This window comes from Ctenopharyngodon idella, chromosome 1 (genome assembly GCF_019924925.1).
Source record: "Ctenopharyngodon idella isolate HZGC_01 chromosome 1, HZGC01, whole genome shotgun sequence".
In the NCBI taxonomy this organism is placed as follows: domain Eukaryota; kingdom Metazoa; phylum Chordata; class Actinopteri; order Cypriniformes; family Xenocyprididae; genus Ctenopharyngodon; species Ctenopharyngodon idella.
This window is the reverse complement of record NC_067220.1, coordinates 12,128,682-12,149,957: the sequence shown is the minus strand read 5'-3', so window position 1 is coordinate 12,149,957 and position 21,276 is coordinate 12,128,682. Positions and strand designations below refer to the sequence as shown.

Genomic DNA, 21,276 nt, shown 5'->3' with positions numbered 1-21,276 from the left:
AAGATGCAAATGAATTGATTCTGAGTAAATCTGCTTTGTTGTTTACTCTTATCAGGCCATGACATTATGAAAAGAAAGAAAAAAAACTGCTGTTACTCAGTGAAAACATGTATTTATAAAAGTGTAAGACAACTATACAAGAATACAATAAAAAGAAACAAAAGAGGAACCAGTGCTTTTTGTTTGTTTGTTTTTTTTAGACATTGTAGATGTTTTTTACTATACAGTACAAGGTTCAGAACATTTTTGTTTTTTATGTATTGATTTACAATGGTAAATTAACATGGGCTTCGTTCTTCTGTCTTTAAAGTAACTCCCGAATGTAAACGTTTCTGCGCACTGCATTGGACACACCTTCATTGAAACGAAACCATACATCACTGTTACCCACAGCTTTACCAATGTGCACCACTCCGCCTGCTTTGCCATCTTCACCTGCGGAGAGAAGTGATATCAGCATAAGTGATATTTCGCATTTCAGGTTATGCAGAACACATATGCTTTGATTTATTGTACGAGTGTGTGAAAAGTATATATAATATATAGTATAGTATATATATAGCAAAGACACCTGTAGTGGTGGTAACCATTGGCTTCTCCTTGGGTACAATGGCTCGTCCAAAGAAATCCAATTCAGGCTATAACCGTGAGAAGGATAAATAAACAAGTCATCATGTGAGAGCACTTTGACCCTGATCCACTGTTAACCCAATTAATCTGGGATTATCATGAAGCATAAGTCAAGCATAAGTAAAGAGAGACAGTATGAGGACAATCATTTAACATAGTGGCACAGAATCACTGCGAGGGCGAGTTAAGTGCAAAAACCAGCATCTTATTCACATACCATCCCCAGGCTAATTTAACCAGGTACTTAATGTTCTGGTTTGGCATTACAAATTTGGTCATAATCAATAACCTATAACTAGCAGTGCTCATTTGTAAATATTATCTGCATTTTTAACTGGTTAGTTATAGTTGAGTTTCACACAATGCCAGAATGAAGTTGTGAATCACCAATCCCAGCATCGAAATTGTTATGGTAATATTCAATGGTGGACTGGACTTCAGAATTTAAAATGGGATTTTGTGTGGGATGCTGTGGTAGTTCAAGGACAGATATAAAGGATTTAAGGTGGTTTAATATAGATCTTTTACCCTGCTTTCCACCACAGTCTGTTTAACGATGTTCTCCAGCCTCTGTTGATGGTTCCTGCTTGTCTGTTTCTTCACTTCGGTTTTCTTCTCCTCTTTCTTCTCTCTTGATTCTTATTTACTGCCTCTGTCTAAACACACAGAACAAATACTATGCAATATATATAGCTTTGTATATTGTACAATGTATATTGTTTGGGAACTGCACATCTGTCCAAGTTTACATAACACAATGGTTAATCAAATATTTAATAGCCTCACTTCTATCTAGTGTGCATAGTGGATGAAGTCGAGATTCAATGGCAATATCTTTGTTAGTCCAACTTCGCAAAGACTGGTACAACTGCAGCCGGACAAAACAGTGAACATTTTCAAAATCATAATGATGTAGTCCAACTAAAATCGATTAAGTGCATGTAAACATATTCTGTGTCAACACTGCAAATGAGTGGTGAAAAACTAAATCACACCCATTTTAAATCAATAAGATTTCCAAATGCAAAAGATGCAGCGTGTATAAATGGGTATTGACTATTTTGCAGGCACAACAAAAGCAAGATTAGGCAGAAATTCATTACAATATTATTATATATTAATATTTTATCTATCTATCTATCTATCTATCTATATTAGGGCTGTTGATTTAACGCATTAATTTAATGAATTAGTTATGACAAAAAATAAAGTGTTAAAATGAACGCATTTAAAGCACCCGCCCTGCCCCAGACCTACGTAGGTCATCTGACATTTCACAAAGTTAGGTTGTGACTATCACTGTGTGATGTAACCTATAGAATGCAGTTAGAATGGCTTAAAATTTAAGCTATCAGGGCAAAAATGCCCCTATATGAGTTTTTGTCTCATATTTATATAATATGTTATAGTTAAGCAACATCACACGAGTGCTGTTTTTGCAAAAGTGATATTGATTTTATACAACAGTTCAATAAATAAGTTAAAGGTGGGGTATGCATTTTTTCAACTACACTGTTTGGAAGTTAGTCGGGCCGATACCAACAACAAACGTCTAACCAATCAGCATTAGGGGGCATATGACGGTCGTGGAGACAGAACGAGCAAGAGGGAGATTTTGGAAAAAAAAAAAAAAAAAAAAACACAGAAAGAGATGAGACAATACAAAAGAGCTCAAAAGAATACCACTGGAATGAAGGTTTATGTGTTTTAGGACCTGTGGTAATATTAGAAAAGCTTTCCAGCGCTGGAGAGAAGGCCTGAAAACAGACGCGGCTGCTTTGATTCTGCTTCACACGTGAGTAACACTGGGTTTGATTGTCTGGAGCTGCTGTGCTGTTGGCGACTAACAACAAACTCTTGTTTGTATTTACTCTTGTGTACTGTACGTTCATTTTTTGTGTGTCCTTGTCATTCGTTCATCAACTGCGCTTTATTTTTCGTGAAGCATTTTGTTGCGCGTCAGTTGTGATACACAGACACCCACTCTTGTATTGCGTGTGTAACAGTGGCCAGATAGTGAGAGTTGTGCAGGTAAACCACTGCACACTGATGACCTCTAGAGAATGAGGTGTTTAGCATCATCGTTAGTGCACTTGCCTCTAATGCCAGCAGCGGACGGGCTGGGGTTCGAGACCGACTCGGAGCAGGGTGGTTAGGATTGGAGAATGAGTTTTGGAGGCAGAGCAATGAAGAGAGGGGTGGGTTTGTTTGGGTTGATTTCAAATATCAACAATGTCCAACGGCGTTGAGAAAAAAAAAAAAAAAAAAACACCCCACCTGTAATATTATGTTATATTTTAGACACAATATTGTCTGTTTTTGCCAACAAAAATATTACCTATAAAGCCAGAGCAGAACTGTTGTGTGTCTCCGAGCAACACGGTTTTCGTTTGCGTGTTTTGCGCGAATCAATGGGGTGAACCAATGATTCAATGGCCCATTGATAAAGAGAGCCATTTACTTAATTCCTGAATGAATCAGCCGTTTGACTCAATGACTTACTCATTAGGACATTTACCGCCACCTACTGGCAGTTTTAGTTTCTTATTTAAAGTATCATTTTATGAATAAAATTATTTCATATTTCCATAAAAAAAACATAAAAAAAAAAAAACATTAAAAGGTATAGTTTATCATTTTATCATCATTTACTCACCTTCATGGCAGTTGAAGCCTAAAAGTTTGCGTAAAAAATACATATATTTCTTTCTAAAGCTACTTTTTGTAATGTCTATTTGAAGTTTTTCTCATTTAACAAAATAATGATTTTAAATTATCTTATGGGGGGAATTTCTCAGCCAAATTTGATGTGTGATTAATTTGCGATTAATTGCCACAGAGTAATTAATTAGATTAAAAAAATTAATCGCTTGACAGCGATATATATATATATATATATATATATATATATATAAATATAAATATTGCAATACTGGTTGTAATTGTGCACATATGTTTACAGTCTGTGTTTTACCTTTTTTGGGTTTCGTTTCTGCTGGGCCCTCTCCACCCTCCTCATTCTCTCTAATTCTGTCTCCCTGGCGATCAGCTGTTTCACCTGATAGGTTAGCTGCCTCCGGGGAGGCAATCCCGGAAAACGCACCACATCTTCTACATTACTGTGGAAATACAGGTCATAAAATTACAGCCTGAAACTGAAAAAAGCATACTATAATGTTAGCATAAACCTGTAGATAACATATAGAATCTGAACAAGGGACTCTAATGAGAAGGGATATGAAGGCAAATGAAGTTGTGATGGTTTAAAGAGTGGAAAGCGGGTAAGCTAAATAATCCCTCTTACTTCTAAGGTAAAACACTGTTCCAGGAATAAAAGGAAATTAGACAATATGTACAACACACACAAGCAGATACAACTCCAAAAGCAGGATTAGTTGTGCAGGGTATTCCTGGTCACGTACACAAAGTCATTTCTCTAGGACAGTTGGAGAATGTTCTGTCAAAAAAAATAAATAAATAAAATATCGGAGCAGAGGTTCAGAAGTTTTTGTTCCCATATATTATGTTGCACATTCACATTAAAATCAAAACATTTCTCCCTTTCTAGGGAACAGGATAGCGATGAAAGCTTCCCAGGTTATTTCCAGTGTGAAATCAGATGAAATCCAGATACTTCAATATCTCTGGGCAAAATATGCTGCTCATGTGCCATCACATCTCACATTAAATAGTCAAAAAAGACTTCATGTATACATGGAAATGCTTGCTGTGTATTGGCATGATTGAAGATTGCACAGTGGGATTATACTGACAAGATGGTCTGTCAAAATATCACAGTAATTATAAACGAAGCAGAGATGTTTCTTCTATTTTCCTCTGATGAAAGTTGAATTGTAATGTTGAACTATTGCTCCTCATAATCGGACGATGCTATGGAAATGCAGTTAGCCATGCAACATTTGGCTTGGGAATTGTACAATCCTCAGTCCATCTTGTTATTTTCCAGGGTCATGGCTTCAGTGTGGTTACTCAGCACTTGTTGGAGTAAAGCTCGATAAGAGATGGCGGGAAGATACAGGAAGGCGTAAACGAGCAGAAGCAGTAACAGGGCGATCAACAGTGGAATACCCCAGTCAGAGGTGACCAGTGTCTCCTCGCAGCGGGCCTGCAGGAACGACTGCTGCATGATTCTACCACACCAATCACAGAGAGAACACACATACACGCAAATAAATAATGAACTTTAGAAACATGATTATGAAAAAACATGCACAGGGATTTCCCCGTCTAATCTAGGCTGTAGTAGGGCTGGATGATATAATACTTAAAGGATTAGTTCACTTTAGAATTAAAATTTCCTGATAATTTACTCACCCCCATATCATCCAAGATGTTTATGTCTTTCTTCAGTCAAAAAGAAATTAAGGTTTTTGAGGAAAACATTCCAGGATTTTTCTCCATGTAGTGGACTTCAACAGTTACTAACGGGTTGAAGGTCCAAATTGCAGTTTCAGTGCAGCTTCAAAGGGCTCTACAGGAAAAAGGGTCTTATCTAGTGAAACGATCGGTCATTTTCTAAAAAAAGTAAAAATGTATATACTTTTTAACCACAAACGCTCATCTTATACTGCTCCTCCAACTTCAAAATTCACCCGACATTGTTGTTTTACCTTTTTTTCGTAAAGGCCATTTGACTTACGTAATTGTGTGGTGCATTGCAGAGCTAGTGCAAGATGAGCATTTGTGGTTAAAAAGTTGTTGTTGTTGTTGTTGTTGTTGTTTTTAGAAAATGATTGATCGTTTCGCTAGATGAGACCCTTATTCCTTGTCTGTGATCATGTAGAGCCCTTTGAAGCTGCACTGAAACTGCAATTTGGACCTTCAACCCGTTGGTAACTGTTGTAGTCCACTTTATGGAGAAAAATCCTGGAATGTTTTCCTCAAAAACCTTAATTTCTTTTCGACTGAAGAAAGAAAGACAAACATCTTGGATGACATGGGGGTGAGTAAATTATCAGAAAATTTTAATTCCGAAGTGAACTTATCCTTTAATTTAAATCCAATATCATTTCATTGGCAATATAAAATTAACTGATGATTTTAGTTTGATTCATTTACACAAAGCAGTTTGAACTTTCAATGAATCATTAAAAAAAAAATTCACAGAAATCTCTGTGGCATTTTACAGGCTAAAAATACATTTAAATGTAGGTAAATATTACTGTTTACTGTTAGATAGATACTATTACATTTAGTGCATTGTTATATTGTAACATGCATATAAATAAATGTGCTAATTTAGTGAAAATATGCCTATATTTTTAACTAAATTTTGTAACTAGTAAGAAATTAATACTTTTATTCAGAAAGGATGCATTAAATTGATCAAAAATGACAGCATATTTATTATGCTACACCCAAGATCTCTATTTTTAAATAACTTTCTATTCAAGTAATTATGAAAAAAAAAAAAAAAAAAAAATCAACATTGTTTACACAAAAATATTAAGCAGAATGTATCATGTGACACTGAAAACTGGAGTAATGGCTGCTGAAAATTCAGCTTTGCCATTACAGGAATAAATTACATTTTAAAAACATTTAAAATAGTAAACAGTGTTTTTAAATTTTAATAATATTTCATAAAATTATTGTTTTTACTGTATTTTTTTTAATGCAGCCTTGGTGCGCATCATTGACATTTAAAAAAAAAAAATCTAACATTCATGCAAAAACTTTATATAAAATGAGAAATGCTCAATAAGAAGCAAACTTACAGAAATGCTCTTCTTAAGTTCCAGCTTGAACAGGCTGTCTGAAAACCAATCCAATAGCGCAAATTGTTACCTTGTTTATCTTCTCATTCCTGGTTTTTAATCCACCTTTAGCTCCGTCAAGCAGACTTTCAAAGGTTCAGCGGCAAGTGCTCAACTTGTGAGTGTTGAAAGCTTATTTGTGAACATTTTCAGCATCTCTTCCATCAATCAATGTGAGTGGTAGGACACGGTAAGCCAGAGAGGATTGCGGGTCTTTTTATATGCTTGAGTGATGAACATGTGTCCATGCATGACTTTCAAAGGCAAGTAACAAAAACCCCCAAGCTCTCATGTGAGAGAATCGCCAAAGTGAAACAGAGGACGGAGAATAATAAAAAAAGTGGAAGAGGAGGGGATGGAGAGACCGTAATCTGGAGCTGCAGCCTAATCTCTCATAAATCGTGATGAACAGGAATCAGTGCCATGTGTGTTAGTGTGTATTGTTGTGATGTATGAGTTGCATAACTAAAGTCCCGACAGACAAGCATGGCTATTTGTGTTCAATGAGTCTGTAGGTCAGGTTATTGTTGTTTGTGTATATGCATGTACTCACGGCTCCAGCACATAAGTGTACTGTCCCTCTGGTGTGCGGTCCTGTCTGTAGGTCAGGTTGTAGTTGATCATGGTGTCAATCAAATCGTAAAGCTGCTGCTTCTCCCTGATGCTGTAAAGCTGAGGGTTGACCTGTAATAAAGACATCAAGTCTCTAATTTGAGCAAAAATATTCAAATGTAAAATAACTGTTTACTATTTAAATACGATTTAAATTTTAAATAGTAATGGCAAAGCTGAATTTTCAGCATCATTACTCCAGTCTTCAGTGTCACGATCCTTTAGAAATTATTCTAATACGATGATTTGCTGCTCAAGAAACTTTTTTTATTATAATCAATGTTGAAAACAGTCGTGTCTTGTAGTCGTGTTGCATCTAGTGTGGACAAATTGCTTGTCGCTGGAATCTTGTTGCATCCGGTTAGAACACAGAGTTACAAAGCAGCATAATTATAAGAAATATAGATAAGGATATTTCTTTTTGTAGCGTTCACTGCTATGATGCTGTCTAAGTAGGCAGCTCACTAGGGTTTAGAACCAGCTTGCAATTTATCTAGCATAATATCATTATTACATTGTTACCTTGTTTGCACGCAGACTTTAAAATGACTCACCGGCCGCAGTTTGGGGGAGATGAGCTCCAGGAGAAGGCTGAGGATGTCCAAACAGAGACTGCTTATGCAAACACGGCTCTGTATGGCAGGTGGGATGTCATTCAACATGGCAAGGAGGGCATTCTTGGTGTGCTGAGCTTTAGTGAAAGCCTAGAAACAAATTTAAGACTTCATTTATTACCACTTTCATTTTACACTGAAAACATATAATCATAATATAATCATTAAAATCATTATATAATGACATGTCAGCATACCTGATATCAGCAATCCCAAATACGTTAAATCATTTAGGGTCAGTGTTTCTGATTGGCTAGTTGTCTAAGTGGCCTTAAAAGTGCGGGTCATTCCTCTCTTTTGTTTTATTACCTAGAACATTTGAGTTTGCTGACATGTCTTTGAAGGGCAGGACTTTGGAGATGGGGTGTGTGTTTGACTTTGAAGCTAGCAAAATGGCACAAATTAGCAAACCTGCTGCAATTGACTGCAGCAACTTTTTAAATAATGGGGTTCATAAGTGTACCGTCATATCAAAATTGGTGTGTAATACATGTGTAATACACTTAATTTTTGCATGAAAATACACAACCATGTTTGGGGTCATTAAGATTTTGAAATTTTTTAAAGAAGTATATTTTATACCAAGGTAGCATTTATTTGATCAAAAATACAGTAAAAACAGTAATTTTGTGAAATATTACTATTCAAAATAACTGTTTTCTATTGTAATATAATGTATGTAATGTAATTTATGATGACAAATCTGAATTTTCAGGATCATTCCTCCAGTCTTCAGCGTCACATGATCCTTCAGAAATTCTAAAATGCTGATTTGATGCTCACAATTTTTTTTTATTATTATCAGTGCTGAAAACAATTAACTTGCTGACATGTCTTTGAAAGGCACGACTTTGGAGATGGCGTGTGTGGTTGAAGCTAGCAAAATGGCACAAATTAGCAAACCCGCTGCAGTTGACTTTTCGTAAGTTCATAAGCATATCGTCATATCAAAATCATTAGAGATTCATTAAACTTCTGTCAACACCAATAATGGTACATGTGGAATACAGTTCGTCAACTGTTCAAAATTTTGGGGTCATTAAAGATTTTTAACATTTTTAAAGTCTTTTTTAAAGGTGTATTTTATACCAAGGATGCATTTATATGATCAATTGTTCAAAAATTCAAAAAAACAGTAATTTTGTGAAGTATTATTATAATTTAAAATAACAGTTTTCTATTTTAATATATTTTAAAATGTAAAATTTCCTTAACTATTCCTGTAATGCAGCATCATTACTCCAGTCAGTGTCATAAATCATTCTAATGTGCTGATTTGCTGCTCAAGAAACATTTCTTATGTTGAAAACAGTTTATTATTTTTGTGGAAAGAGATTCATTTTTTTCCAGGATCTTTTGATAAAAAGAAAGTTCAAAATATATAAATGTATTTACTGTCACTTTTGAACAATTTAATGCATCCTTGCTGAATAAAAGTATTAATATCTTTCAAAAAAAAAAAAAAAATCTGACCCAAAAAGTTTTGAATTTTCACTATTATCAAATACCAATAAAACATTCACAACACTTGAAAAACAGATGCTCAATGGCATAAATGCAGTCATAGTGAAGAGAGACACATGAAGTGTTTTGAGGCATTATGGTCAAGTGTGTAACTGGGACAGTGCTTTCATTTGATGAAAGGTAGAAAGGGAACGACAGGACATTAGGGTATTAAGGATAAGGGCAGATAGACAGTATGCACTGTCACCTATTCAACTGCATTCTCTCACCTCGTAGTGGCTGTGTGGATAATTGATGCGTGGCACAGAGTTTGCGGCATATAGGTGGTGGAAAGCAGCGGGCAGGAACGGGAAGTAGCGCATGAGCGAGTAGTTTTGTCCATGTAGCACACACTCATTCAGCAGGTCAGAGAAACACAACCAGTCAAGACCCGTGCACACACCCAACATCCCAGGGTCCTTCAGCTTCATGTTGAGGAAGTTATCATACAAACCCTACAGAAGAGAGAGAGTAAATAATTTTGGCTGAAACATCACTCTTTTGTAGAGGTTAAACAGATGCTGTCTAAGCCATTTAACGTCAAACAACCAAACACAGCTTTAACAAAGATTAATCACTATAGTTTTATTTTACATTTAGGTTTAATTATTACATGTCTGTACCTGAATACACTACAGTTAGACCTTACTTTATTTGTAACTTTGTTATATTGTATTTATTTATGCTTGTAATTAGTGTATTTGATCTCATTTTTGTACTGACTGTTCACTTGTCTTTAATAATGTTTGGACTTTATTAGTTAGGCTAGTAGTTTTTGCTGTGGTATCAGACTACTTAAAGTGTGCTTTAAGTAATACTGTAAATGGAAAGCAAAACCATGAACCGTGATTTTGTGATCCGTTGATTCACTACTATTTTGTATGGATTTTTGAAGGATATTTAAAAAAACAACAAAAGGAAAAACACACTTTTCAAGTAAAAAAGTTTGTGAGGTTTTAAATGCTAAAACATCATATATATGGTTCAATACAAAATGACACTTTCTGGTTGTCGAACATTTTAGGAACATGGCTATATTTAATGTGATGAACTACTCTGACATTTTGTTATATTAAGCAAACAAATTCAAGCATTTTAAGTGTGATTTATGTGTCCAAATATTTTTGGGGCCACCGTTCGAATATGAAAATCAATTTAAAAGGAGCCCAAAGAGCGTAGAGCTCTAGTTACCTGAGTGAGTTTCTCATGCTCTCCATTTGATGAGACCAAATGTAAGATGTGCTGAATCCTTTGTGCACCATCTTTAGGTCCAGCTTCATCAAAACCACCAAAAGGATCTCCACCAATCCGCTTCCTAAATCACAACACCATCATAAAATGAAGAATGCAGTAATCAGCGGCACAGTGATTGAGTTAAAAATGACAGCTGACAAATAAAAGTTTTTTAAATTTTTTCCAATTTTATCTTTTAACTTTTAGATCGAAAGACAACATTTTCAGGTCACATTTTATCCCAAAAATCAGATAAAAAAATACTATTTGTCATAAAGACAAAAAATCCTAAATATATATATATATATATTATATATATATATATATATATATATGCTTCTATTTCATTGCCCACACTGAAAAGCTATTAAGGGGAGGGCTGAGTGAAAAGACCATGTGCTTGAGTATGGCATATTGTGTTTTAGTGTACCTTTTCAGCCGAGGAAGCTGGAAGATTTCCTGCCAAACTGAGAAGAGTCCCTTGTTTTGATCTTTCAATCCCACACACATGGAACTGACGCTGCGCTGATCCAAGTGCTTCTGTCCACGACTGTGTAAAAACTGCACACACACTTGATTAAACAAACCCTTATTTTAATTCTGACAACTTTTAAAAAGGCACACATCTCTCTCACCTGTAACGTGTTGATGCAAGAACGGATGTCATTGTCGGTTTTCTCACACAAGGCCATCAGAGTGCCTGTATCTGCTTTCATACCCTGACGCCGCGTGATCTACACAAAGAAACAAAAGCTTACATGAGTCTATACATTCATGTGTTTATGAAATCATGTGAGTGCATGTGTGTTTGTCACCTCTGCCAGTCTTTGAGCTAATCGGGAGGGCAGAGTCTGGGGAAAGGACAACAGGAAAGCTTGCTGTCTCAGCGGCCTCAGAGCTGGAACATAACTGACAAAAGTACAGGTAAATGCATTATTATTTTTTTGTATTGATTTTTCAGTGTTAATGTATATTGTGATGGTGATGCACAATTATAATTAAATAGTTAACACTTTACAAAAAGGTTTCATTTGTTAACATTAGTTCACATTAACTAATGTAGTTAACTAACAATGAACAATACTTCTACGGCATTTATTAATCTTAGTTAATGTTAATCTCAACATTTACTAACACATTTTTAGGGTCAAATGTATCCATTAACATTAGTTTATGCACTGTAAACTAACATAAACATGAACATTTTTTAAATACAATTACAAAGGTAAATAAGTGCTGTTAGAATATATTGGTTATTGTTAGTTCATGTTAGTTAATGCACTAACTAATGTTAACAAATGAGACCTTATTGTAAAGGGTTAACATTGAATGTTCAGAAATTTTGTTGGATATTATTTGTATGTTTTCTGAAAGCTTAATAGTTGACTGGGAAAATATGTAGAAATTCAAATATTTTAAATCCAACCAAAAAAAACAAAAAAAAAAAACATATTACAGGTCATTGCAGATGCAGATGATTGGTCTAAGCAGCACAGATTGCTTCTTCTTTTTCTTTTTCAAGGCATTAACACCTGACTCCTCTCCATCTCGGCTATCCTTCCGGTTCAGAGTGGCCAATAAAATATTAATGGCAGCCTGATTCAAAAAGAAAACAACAAAAAGTGAGAAACAGCTACAATTAGACAAGCCGTTGATTAAAAGTAACCAATAAAACTGAGAGCAGATCTCACAGCAGGAGCCCCGTCAATTTCATCTATAATAAGGCAGTTGGGCTTTTCATTGGCTCCCAGGACTGACTTCATCTGTGTAGCGGTATCAATGCGTTTCTGGAAGAGCTCTGCGCTGCGGTCATCACTGAGAAGAGATCAACGCTATTAGTTTGTGAGTGTTGAGATTTATATGTGCATACTTCTATTTCAAGATTGGTTAGCATCAGGGCTTACCTAGCGTTGATTTCTACTACATTGTAACCAGCATGCTTTGCGATAATGTGTGCTAGCGTGGTTTTCCCCAGTCCAGGAGGACCTGATAATAGTGCCACCTGTGTAGTATGATACATACGGTTACACTACATACACTAAACAGGTTTTAAAAAATGCACACATTGTAGCATTACATTCACTACTTGGTCAGACCATGTGTCATGTAGCTTGTGTTAAAGGGACAGTTCACCCAAAAATGAAAATTCTGTCATCATTTGCTCACCAGAAGTTGTTCCAAGCCTGTATGAATTTCTTTCTTCTGAACACAAAAGAAGATATTTTGAAGAATGTCGGTAATCAAACAGTTGATGGGCCCAACTGACTTTCATAGTATGGAGGGGGGGGGAAATACTGATTACCGACATTCTTCAAAATATTTTCTTTTGTGTTTAGAAGAAAGAAATTCATACAGGTTTGGAACAACTTGAAGGGAGAGTAAATGATGACAGAATTTTCATTTTTGGGTGAACTATCCTTTTAATATTTTACAATAAAAACATCTGGTAAATGTCAAGCCAACATGGTCTTTTGGCAAATTTAGCAATTCCAATTTTCCAATATTTTTCTAAATAAGTCATTTTTTTTTACATATTCATGAGCTAATAAATACATTTTATTCATATATAATATAAAATATATAACAAAATATAATCTTTTTTTATATTATGTTACATAACTAATAATGTAAATGTTATAAATAAATCTAAACTAACAAATATATCAATGTAAAAACTATTAAATCTAACACATTAAATCTAAAAATTAAATCTAAATGTAAATGTTAATCTCAAGTACAAATATAAAAAGGTTAATTTATATAAATGTAAACCTAATATAAATATAACAAATCTGGTGTGATTGCTCAGTTTCACTCGCCTTAAATTTAGGCCTTTTGTACTGGTCTAGCTCAGCCTCTAGTATCTCTTCTGTCATTTGAGACTTGGTTTTGAAACGCTGGGACTGGTTTTGGTTTTGAGCATTTGTAAAATTCGATCTGACGTCTGCAGGGGCCGGACGGGGTTTCCTTTCTCGCCCAAAGACCACAGTGTCCCAGAGCTTCAGCCACTTCAGCAGACAGCGGTTAGTGAACTATAAAGATAGAGAGACATTGTAAAGAATTACAAGTCAAATGCCTGCCAATAATAAGTTTTCAAGTGAACGTGTCTATGACTCACATCATCACTCAGCAGATCAGTGTAGTGTTGTGGTGAGAACTGATCCACCCACAGCCGCGAGGATGAGCCTTCATCTTCCCCACTATCGCCATCCACACCAGAGTCTGCCTGCTCTTCTGCAATAAGCTTTGGATCGATACCACTAAAAAGTGTAGAGAATAGGGGTGTGTGATATCACGATTTTTGATCATGGATGATTAAAATGTCTCCAGGATCTGCTTTTAAAGAAATATCATAGTATCATGTTACAGTGCATTCTATCAGTTGAAATTCTGGCACCTCCGTCCAAACATAGTGTACAACACGGGGTACATTCACATGTTAACGCATAGGTAGGGTTATACACACGACACCGCAGTTACTCACAATCATGAAAGTTTATTATTTGCATGCGTTTTAAAGCCTTGCCGGTTAAACATTTTAATCGCACGCTATTCTGACATGCGCTTTTCTGAGCACATACATCCAAAGCGTGCACGAACACACTGAACAGTCATACAGCGCGAGTACTGAACTATGCTATATTTTGCGTCTCATTGCGCTTAATCTGTCAAATACACACAAGGTTTACATAAACACAGTCAATTATGTCTTAAAGGGTTAGTTCACCCAAAAATGAAAATAATGTCATTAATTACTCACCCTCATGCCGTTCCACACCTGTAAGACCTTCGTTAATCTTCAGAACGCAAAAACCAAAAATATTCTTGTTGCTTTATAATATTAATATTGAACCACTGTACTCACATGAACTGATTTAAATATGTTTTTAGTACATTAATGGATCTTGAGAGAGGAAATGTCATTGCTGGCTATGGAGGCCTCACTGAGTCATCGAATTTCAACAAAAATATCTTAATTTGTGTTCCGAAGATTAACGAAGGTCTTACGGGTGTGGAACGGCATGAGGGTGAGTAATTAATGACAGAATTTTTTCATTTTTGGGTGAACTAACCCTTTAAGTGAACGTAAACAGTTGGGAGAAAACCGGATGTGGTAATTTCGTTGCTTTCTATGGGAGAAAAAAAACCTCTCGGATTTCATCAAAAATATCTTAATTTGTGTTCTGAAGATGAACGAGTCTTACAGGTTTGGAACGACATAAGGGTGAGTAACTAATGACAGAAATTTCATTTTTGGGTGAACTTTTGGGTTGATCAAACAACAAATAACAAAGAAAATCACTGCTCTTCACTAAATATCTTCAGTAGCTTTAATATGAATCAGTGTATATATAATTTATACAGTGAAGTCTAGTGTTTTATTTTTACATTTGTTTATTCAATTTCTTACTTGAATACTACTGTTAAATACCTACTGTGAAAAAATAAAGCACTGTTTATTTCATTTGTATATTATGTTATATAAACAATTAAATAAATATTTTCATCTTCTCCCAACCCTACTTTGGCCTAAATGGTCTGTCATTCTTTTTTCTTTTATATTTTGTTAGCTTGTAAAGCTACATTTTTAAAATAGGGAAATTAGTTTGGCTGTACTGCTCAGTCACTTGCAAAATAGTAAAACCAAAACGGACAAAAATCGTGAATCATTATTTTCCTGCAAAAAGTCATGATATGATATTTTTACCATATCGCCCATCCCTAGTAGAGAAGTACAACAGTTTAGAGTAAATAATTGACTGGTACAATCCACACAAAAATGTGTACGCACCTGTTCATAAGTTCTGTCAATCTCTGGGATTCCTCCACCACTTGTCGATGGCGCTGAAAAAACAAAACCATTTCAGACAGATTTCCCCCTAAACATTAATTTAGTTTTGTCTGTATGTTCACACATATTCTTACTCTCTCTGCAATTTGTTCTTTCAGCACTTCTATTGGAACTGCTAGCAGTCCTAGTCCATTAAGTGAGTTACGGAAGGCTCTTGGGTCTGGTGCCTGAGAAAAAGGATAAGAAAAATTAATAAACTTCACACATTGTACTACTGCAAGTAGTCAAGTAAAATTTTTGGGTGGGGTTTAAAACCTTCTCCTCATCCTCTTTCTTGTTAAGGTAGACTCTGTTTCCTATGGAGTCTGTGACTGTGATGTAATCTCCGATTGCAGGGGGCCGTTTCTGGGCATGACGTCTAGCTGAGGTAACCCGCTTTGGTGACTCCTGTAACGCTGCCAGTCCACTGATATCTAACACGTTGGTTGTTATTTTTGTGGCTGCTGGTCTATCTGGACTTAGGCACAGGGAAACTGCAGGTCTGTAAAAAGATAAAAAAATAAAAAAATAAAAATAAAATAATCGGTCACACTTTAGATTAGGGTCCAATTCTCACTATTAACTAACTACTAACTACAACTTTTGACTCAAACTCCTAATTACTGCTTATTAATAGATAGTAAGGTAGTTGTTAAGTTTAGGCATTGGGTAGGATTAAGGGATGTAGAATATGGTCATGCAGAATAAGGCATTAATATGTGCTTTATAAGTACTAATAAACAGCCAATATCTTAGTAAAATGCACGCTAATAAGCAACTAGTTAATAATGAGAATTGGAGCCTAAACTAAAGTGTTACCAAAAAAATCATACTTAAAATGTCAACAACCAATGGTTGTAATGTTATGATGTGAAATGTGTTCCATGCAGCAGCACAGATTAAACTGTGATGTGCATAAACTTTTACCCATCTCTCACTCGTCTGTCGTAAACCTCTGGGGAAGACGGAGGAGTGATGTCATCATTGTGTTCAACACCAAACTGGAGCTTTTTTGCCACATCTTGTCTTCTTTTCTTGGGTTTAGGAGCTGTGAGAAATCACAAACACCATTAGACACACTGCAATACTTTTATAAACTCACTTCACAAAGTTTACACTACCGTACAAAAGTTTGGGGTCAGTAAAGATTTTTTTTTTCCAAGTAATTCATACTTTTAATCAGCAAGGATGCATCAGATTGATCAAAAGTGACAGAAAAACATTTATAATGTTACAGAGTTCTATTTCATATACACTGTTCTTTTAAACTTTCTATTCGCCAAAGAAACTTGAAAAAATATATCACTGTTTCCACAAAAATATTAAACAGCACAACTGTTTTCAACATTGATAATAATTGGAAATATTTCTTGAGCAACAAATCAGCATATTAGAATGATTTCTGAAGGATCATGTGACACTGAAGACTGGAGTAATGATGCTGAAAATTCAGCTTTGCCATCACAGGAATAAATTACATTTTAAAAAATATTACAATAGAAATTATATTAAAATAGAATTTATTTAAACATTGTAATATATACTCACAATATTACTGTTTTTACTGTATTTTTGATCAAATAAATGCAGCCTTGGTGAGAAGAGACTTCTTTCAAAACTATGAAAAAAATTTTTTACTGACCCCAAATTTTTAAACTTGTAGCTCTGTTATGGAGGTGAGAAAAGTGAGAAAATTCAATATAATGTACTGACTCAGGGATTCCTCCTCCTCCTCATATACTAGAGGTGAGATGCTCTCGGGATGTTGGTTATTTACTGATTTATTCAATTGTACATCACCGGACACAATGGCTTCCTCGAACGTCTGTGGGATCGGCTTCTTATTGCGGAACTCAGACACTTTTGCAGATGATGAAAGTTCGCCTATACACACAGAAACATTCATACATTCAAAATTAACAGTTTTCTAGTGTGTTTTTAGTTCAATTTTATGTGATTATTTCAAAATAAATTACACAATATAGCTTGCAATATTTCTTAAGATATATTGAGCACTGTATGGCAATGTCTTACAGCAATGTTTCCAGCAGAAATATATATACAGGTGCTGGTCATATAATTAGAATATCGTGAAAAAGTTCATTTTTTTATTGTAAATTATTTTAAAAAATGAAACTTTCATATATTCTAGATTCCCTACATGTAAAGTAAAACATTTCAAAAGTTTTTTTTTTTTTAATTTGTTGATTAGAGCGTACAGCTAATGAAAGTCCAAAATCCAGTATCTCAAAATATTAGAATATTTACATTTGAGTTTCATTAAATGACCATCCCTACAGTATAAATTCCGGGTATCTTTTGTTTTTTGAAACCACACTAATGGGGAAGACTGCTGACTTGGCAATGGTCCAGGAGACAATCATTGACACCCTCCACAAAGAGAGTAAGTCACAGAAGGTCATTACTGAATGGGGTGGCTGTTTACAGAGTGAAATATCAAAGCATATTAAATGCAAAGTTGACTGGAAGGAAGAAATTGGGTAGGCAAAGGTGCACAAGCAACAGGGATGACCGCAAGCTTGAGAATACTGTCAAGTAAAGCCAATTCAAACACTTGGGAGAGCTTCACAATGAGTAGAATGAAGCCGGAGTCAGCGCACCAAGAGTCACCACACTCAGACATCTTCAGGAAAAGGACTACCAAGCCACTTCTGAACCAGAGACAACGTCAGAAGCATCTTACCTGGGCTAAGGAGAAAAAGAACTGGACAGTGAACAGTGGTCGAAAGTCCTCTTTTCAGATAAAAGTAAATTTTGCATTTCATGTTGAAATCATGGTCCCAGAGTCTGAAGGAAGACCGGAGAGGCACAGAATCCAAGCTGCTTGAAGTCTAGTGTGAAGTTTCTGAAGTCAATAATGATTTGGGGGGGCCGTGACGTCTGCTGGTGTTGGTCCATTGTGTTTTATCAAGTGCAAAGTCAATGCAGCCATCTTCTAGGAGATTTTGGAGCACTTTATGCTTCCATCTGCTGACAAGCTTTATGGAGATGCTGATTTCCTTTTCCAGCAGGACTTTAGCACCTGCCCACAGTGCAAAAACCACTTCCAAGTGGTTTGCTGACCATGATATTACTGTGCTTTATTGGCCAGCCAATATGCCTGACCTGAATCTATGGGATATTTTCAAGAGAAAGATGAGAAACAGTCGATCCAACAATATACAGATGATCTGAAGGCTCAATAGTGCCTCAGCAGTGCCACAGGCTGATCACTTCCATGCCACACTTCAGTGATGCTGTAATTTGTGCTAGGAGCAAGTCATTTGCTGTAATATGTCCTGCCGATCAAGTATTGAGTGCACAAAAGAACATACTTTAAAATACTTGAACTTTTCTGTTTAGCAAATCCATTTTTTGATTGATCTTAGGAAATATTCTAATATTTTGAAATACTGGATTTTGGACTTTCATGAGCTGTACGCTCTAATCATCAAAATTTAAAAAAAAAACTTTTGAAATGTTTTACTTTACATGTAGGGAATCTAGAATATATGAAAGTTTCATTTTTAAAAATAATTTATAATAAAAAAATGAACTTTTTGTTGATATTCTAATTTTATGACCAGCACCTGTATACACAACTTGAACATTTCATTCATTAATACAGTTTATTCACTATAGTTTTAAAAAAATGGTAATAAAATATGACAAGATCTCAGAGTTAAACTGTGTCAGAAAAAAAATAATCTTAATTATGTCAGATAAATAAGCAAAACATGGTCAGTTCAAAGTGTCTGAATAATTGTTGGTTCCAAATTTTTATCAATTTTACTGGTAATCCACTGTATGAAGAATTTTTGGGTATAATACGTCACAGTTTACTTTATTTTGCTATCCTCGCTTTCATAAATGAACTATAGTGTCCTGCTCCCACTAGTAAAAATATATTAAAAATATCAAAAATGTATGAATAATTTTTGGTTTGACAGTATCAATGTATCACTTTAGGAGCTGTTACCTTTAGGCTGAATAAAAATCTGATCTTAGGTATATCCATACAAATGGTGCATAAAGTATGTCATCATGATCATGATTCATTTTCTGACACTAACCAAGAGAGGAATGTTAACTTTTTTAGTTCTCTTAAAAAAAGTATTGTGGCAATCCCATGGTACAGTGCTATTTTCAGATGGGACGATCTTAATATATGTAATGGCACGGAATATTTACCATATTCATGTACCATATTAGTATTATTCAAAGAATACCGTTATATTATTGCATGCTATATGTACAGAAATCCTGTTTTGTTAGTGTTATTTTTATTAAGTAGCTTTAAATACAGTCAGTCAGCCATTATGCCATCTGGGAGTAGACATGAACATATCTTTCTAACTTACGATCCATTTCAGCCATGACTTCCAATTCATCCGCAAACTGTTGTTCAAAATCATCTTCAATCCCGTACATTTCGTCATATTCGTCCATGTTTACGTTCTCTTGTCTGTTTTGACACGAAATTTAAAGCCAATGTGACATTAGAATAAACAAGTGGCAGAGCGTACATGAATGCACAACAGAAATTTTCGCGCAAAATTTTTGTGTACGTAAGTGTATTTCCGGTTCCATTGTAAGTCATACATCCGCTCTATAAAAGTCCTTGATGGCCAGCATTTATATACAGGCAACTGATAAATATAATAAACGAGAAAGAATTAAACAATTTATCACTGATATGGAATAAGAAACAGCATGATTACAAAGTCTAATATCAGCCTTTTTGAACGGTCAATTTTACAATAGTTCGAATTAAGTGACGTGACGAATTAATATGAAATATTTTTGTTTCCTAAATATCGTATGCACTAAACAATGATATAACTACATAAAAACAACAGCTGATTTATTTTTAATCTAAGTTAATTCCCTGACATTCCCAGTCCAACACTGAGGGGGCGGGGCATTACGTCAACAACGACAAACAAGAATGCCAATCATTCCGCAAGAACGCAAGTATTTTGCATATGTCCCAGAATGCTTATTAGAAGTAGTAAACCCTCTTAAAATGTAAGTTTTTATTATCTTTAACTGTGCTCAAGATTTCTCATAAACAGCTCTACGACATAACCAACTTGTTGTATAATTGTTATTATACTTAATTTCGTCTACACCTTTTGACTACCGTCGAGTACATTAATAGCCAGTATCGGAGCTATTAATTTAGGCGTTCCTCATTCATTAGTCGTGCTGTCTCGGCAGCACATGTACTAAAATTGGAACGATACAGAGAAGATTAGCATGGTTCCCTGCGCAAGGATGACACGCAAAATCGTGAAGCGTATCCAATTTTTGTCATTTATCAACTTACATTCTAAATGTTCTCAATGATTTCAAAAATCGTTATCTATTGTCATAGATACTGTCATAAAGCTCATTAACTACAAAAGCAATGAAATTAGGAGCGATTAATCAATCATTTGATAGCTTGTTTGTGATTTTATGACAAAAGTGTTGTACAATAAATGTTTACATTAGTGCAATGATGCAAATTTGTAGCTGTCTTGAGTTTAAATTGTTTCCTTCACATTAAAAATCTTACACAAGAGGGCAGCAAAGTTCGTCGGACATAAGTATATATTTCAGCAATTTGTCACACTTTATTAAAACACATTTAAGCGTTTTAAATGTTTTACAAGTTTTAATTACAGAATACGTTGGTCATAATAATGGTTTTATATTTTGTATGTTACCTTTTTTTTTTTTTTTTTTACACATCCTTGTTTTAATTAATTGTTTTATAAGTGTTTTAGTGTTTAATGTTCCATTAAGGTATAAATTATATATAAATTATAAATGTGTCTATACAGAATATATATATATATATATATATATATATATTAATATTGCTCTATACATTGCATTTAATTCAGTTTCACAAGTATACCAGTATCTGTATTATTCTTATGCTTTAAATGATCAAATTGAGAAAATAGACTTAACAAAATATGTCATATATGTTCCATGTTATTTTTCTTAATAAAACATTGTTAGGTTTTATTACACTAAAATTGCAGAAAATAAAGCGGTCAATACTTTTCTTTTGCCCACTTAATAA

The 21,276-nt window shown here is 34.8% G+C and overlaps 1 protein-coding gene and 1 non-coding gene across 2 annotated transcripts; one reads left to right on the top strand and one right to left on the bottom strand.

Moving 5' to 3' along the window:
* Positions 1–92: 92 nt before the first annotated feature.
* chtf18 (CTF18, chromosome transmission fidelity factor 18 homolog (S. cerevisiae)) lies at positions 93–19,784 on the bottom strand. Its single transcript, XM_051907523.1, has 22 exons — positions 19,562–19,784; positions 16,914–17,084; positions 16,128–16,248; positions 15,477–15,702; positions 15,296–15,388; positions 15,162–15,214; positions 13,488–13,629; positions 13,189–13,401; positions 12,274–12,371; positions 12,061–12,184; positions 11,826–11,965; positions 11,185–11,278; positions 11,005–11,103; positions 10,800–10,930; positions 10,328–10,451; positions 9,367–9,591; positions 7,574–7,723; positions 6,961–7,091; positions 3,605–3,749; positions 1,159–1,286; positions 572–638; positions 93–435 (listed from the first exon to the last, which is right to left on the bottom strand). The coding sequence occupies exons 1-20, from the start codon at positions 19,647–19,649 to the stop codon at positions 1,230–1,232; spliced, it is 2,625 nt and encodes an 874-aa protein (XP_051763483.1). The 5' UTR covers positions 19,650–19,784; the 3' UTR covers positions 93–435; positions 572–638; positions 1,159–1,229.
* A 621-nt stretch (positions 19,785–20,405) lies between these two features.
* On the top strand, positions 20,406–20,512 carry LOC127521543 (U6 spliceosomal RNA). The gene has a single exon (XR_007932396.1). It is a non-coding gene; the product is annotated as a U6 spliceosomal RNA (small nuclear RNA).
* The last annotated feature ends 764 nt before the right edge of the window (positions 20,513–21,276 follow it).

Bases quoted from the DNA above. Each gene is read 5' to 3' on its own strand.
- chtf18 (XM_051907523.1), bottom strand. From the start codon at position 19,649: ATGGACGAATATGACGAAATGTACGGGATTGAAGATGATTTTGAACAA. The intron at 17,085-19,561 runs GTAAGTTAGAAA...CTGTGTGTATAG, and splicing joins AGTCATGGCTGAAATGGATC to GCGAACTTTCATCATCTGCA. The intron at 3,750-6,960 runs GTGAGTACATGC...GTATTTCCACAG, and splicing joins TACACTTATGTGCTGGAGCC to TAATGTAGAAGATGTGGTGC.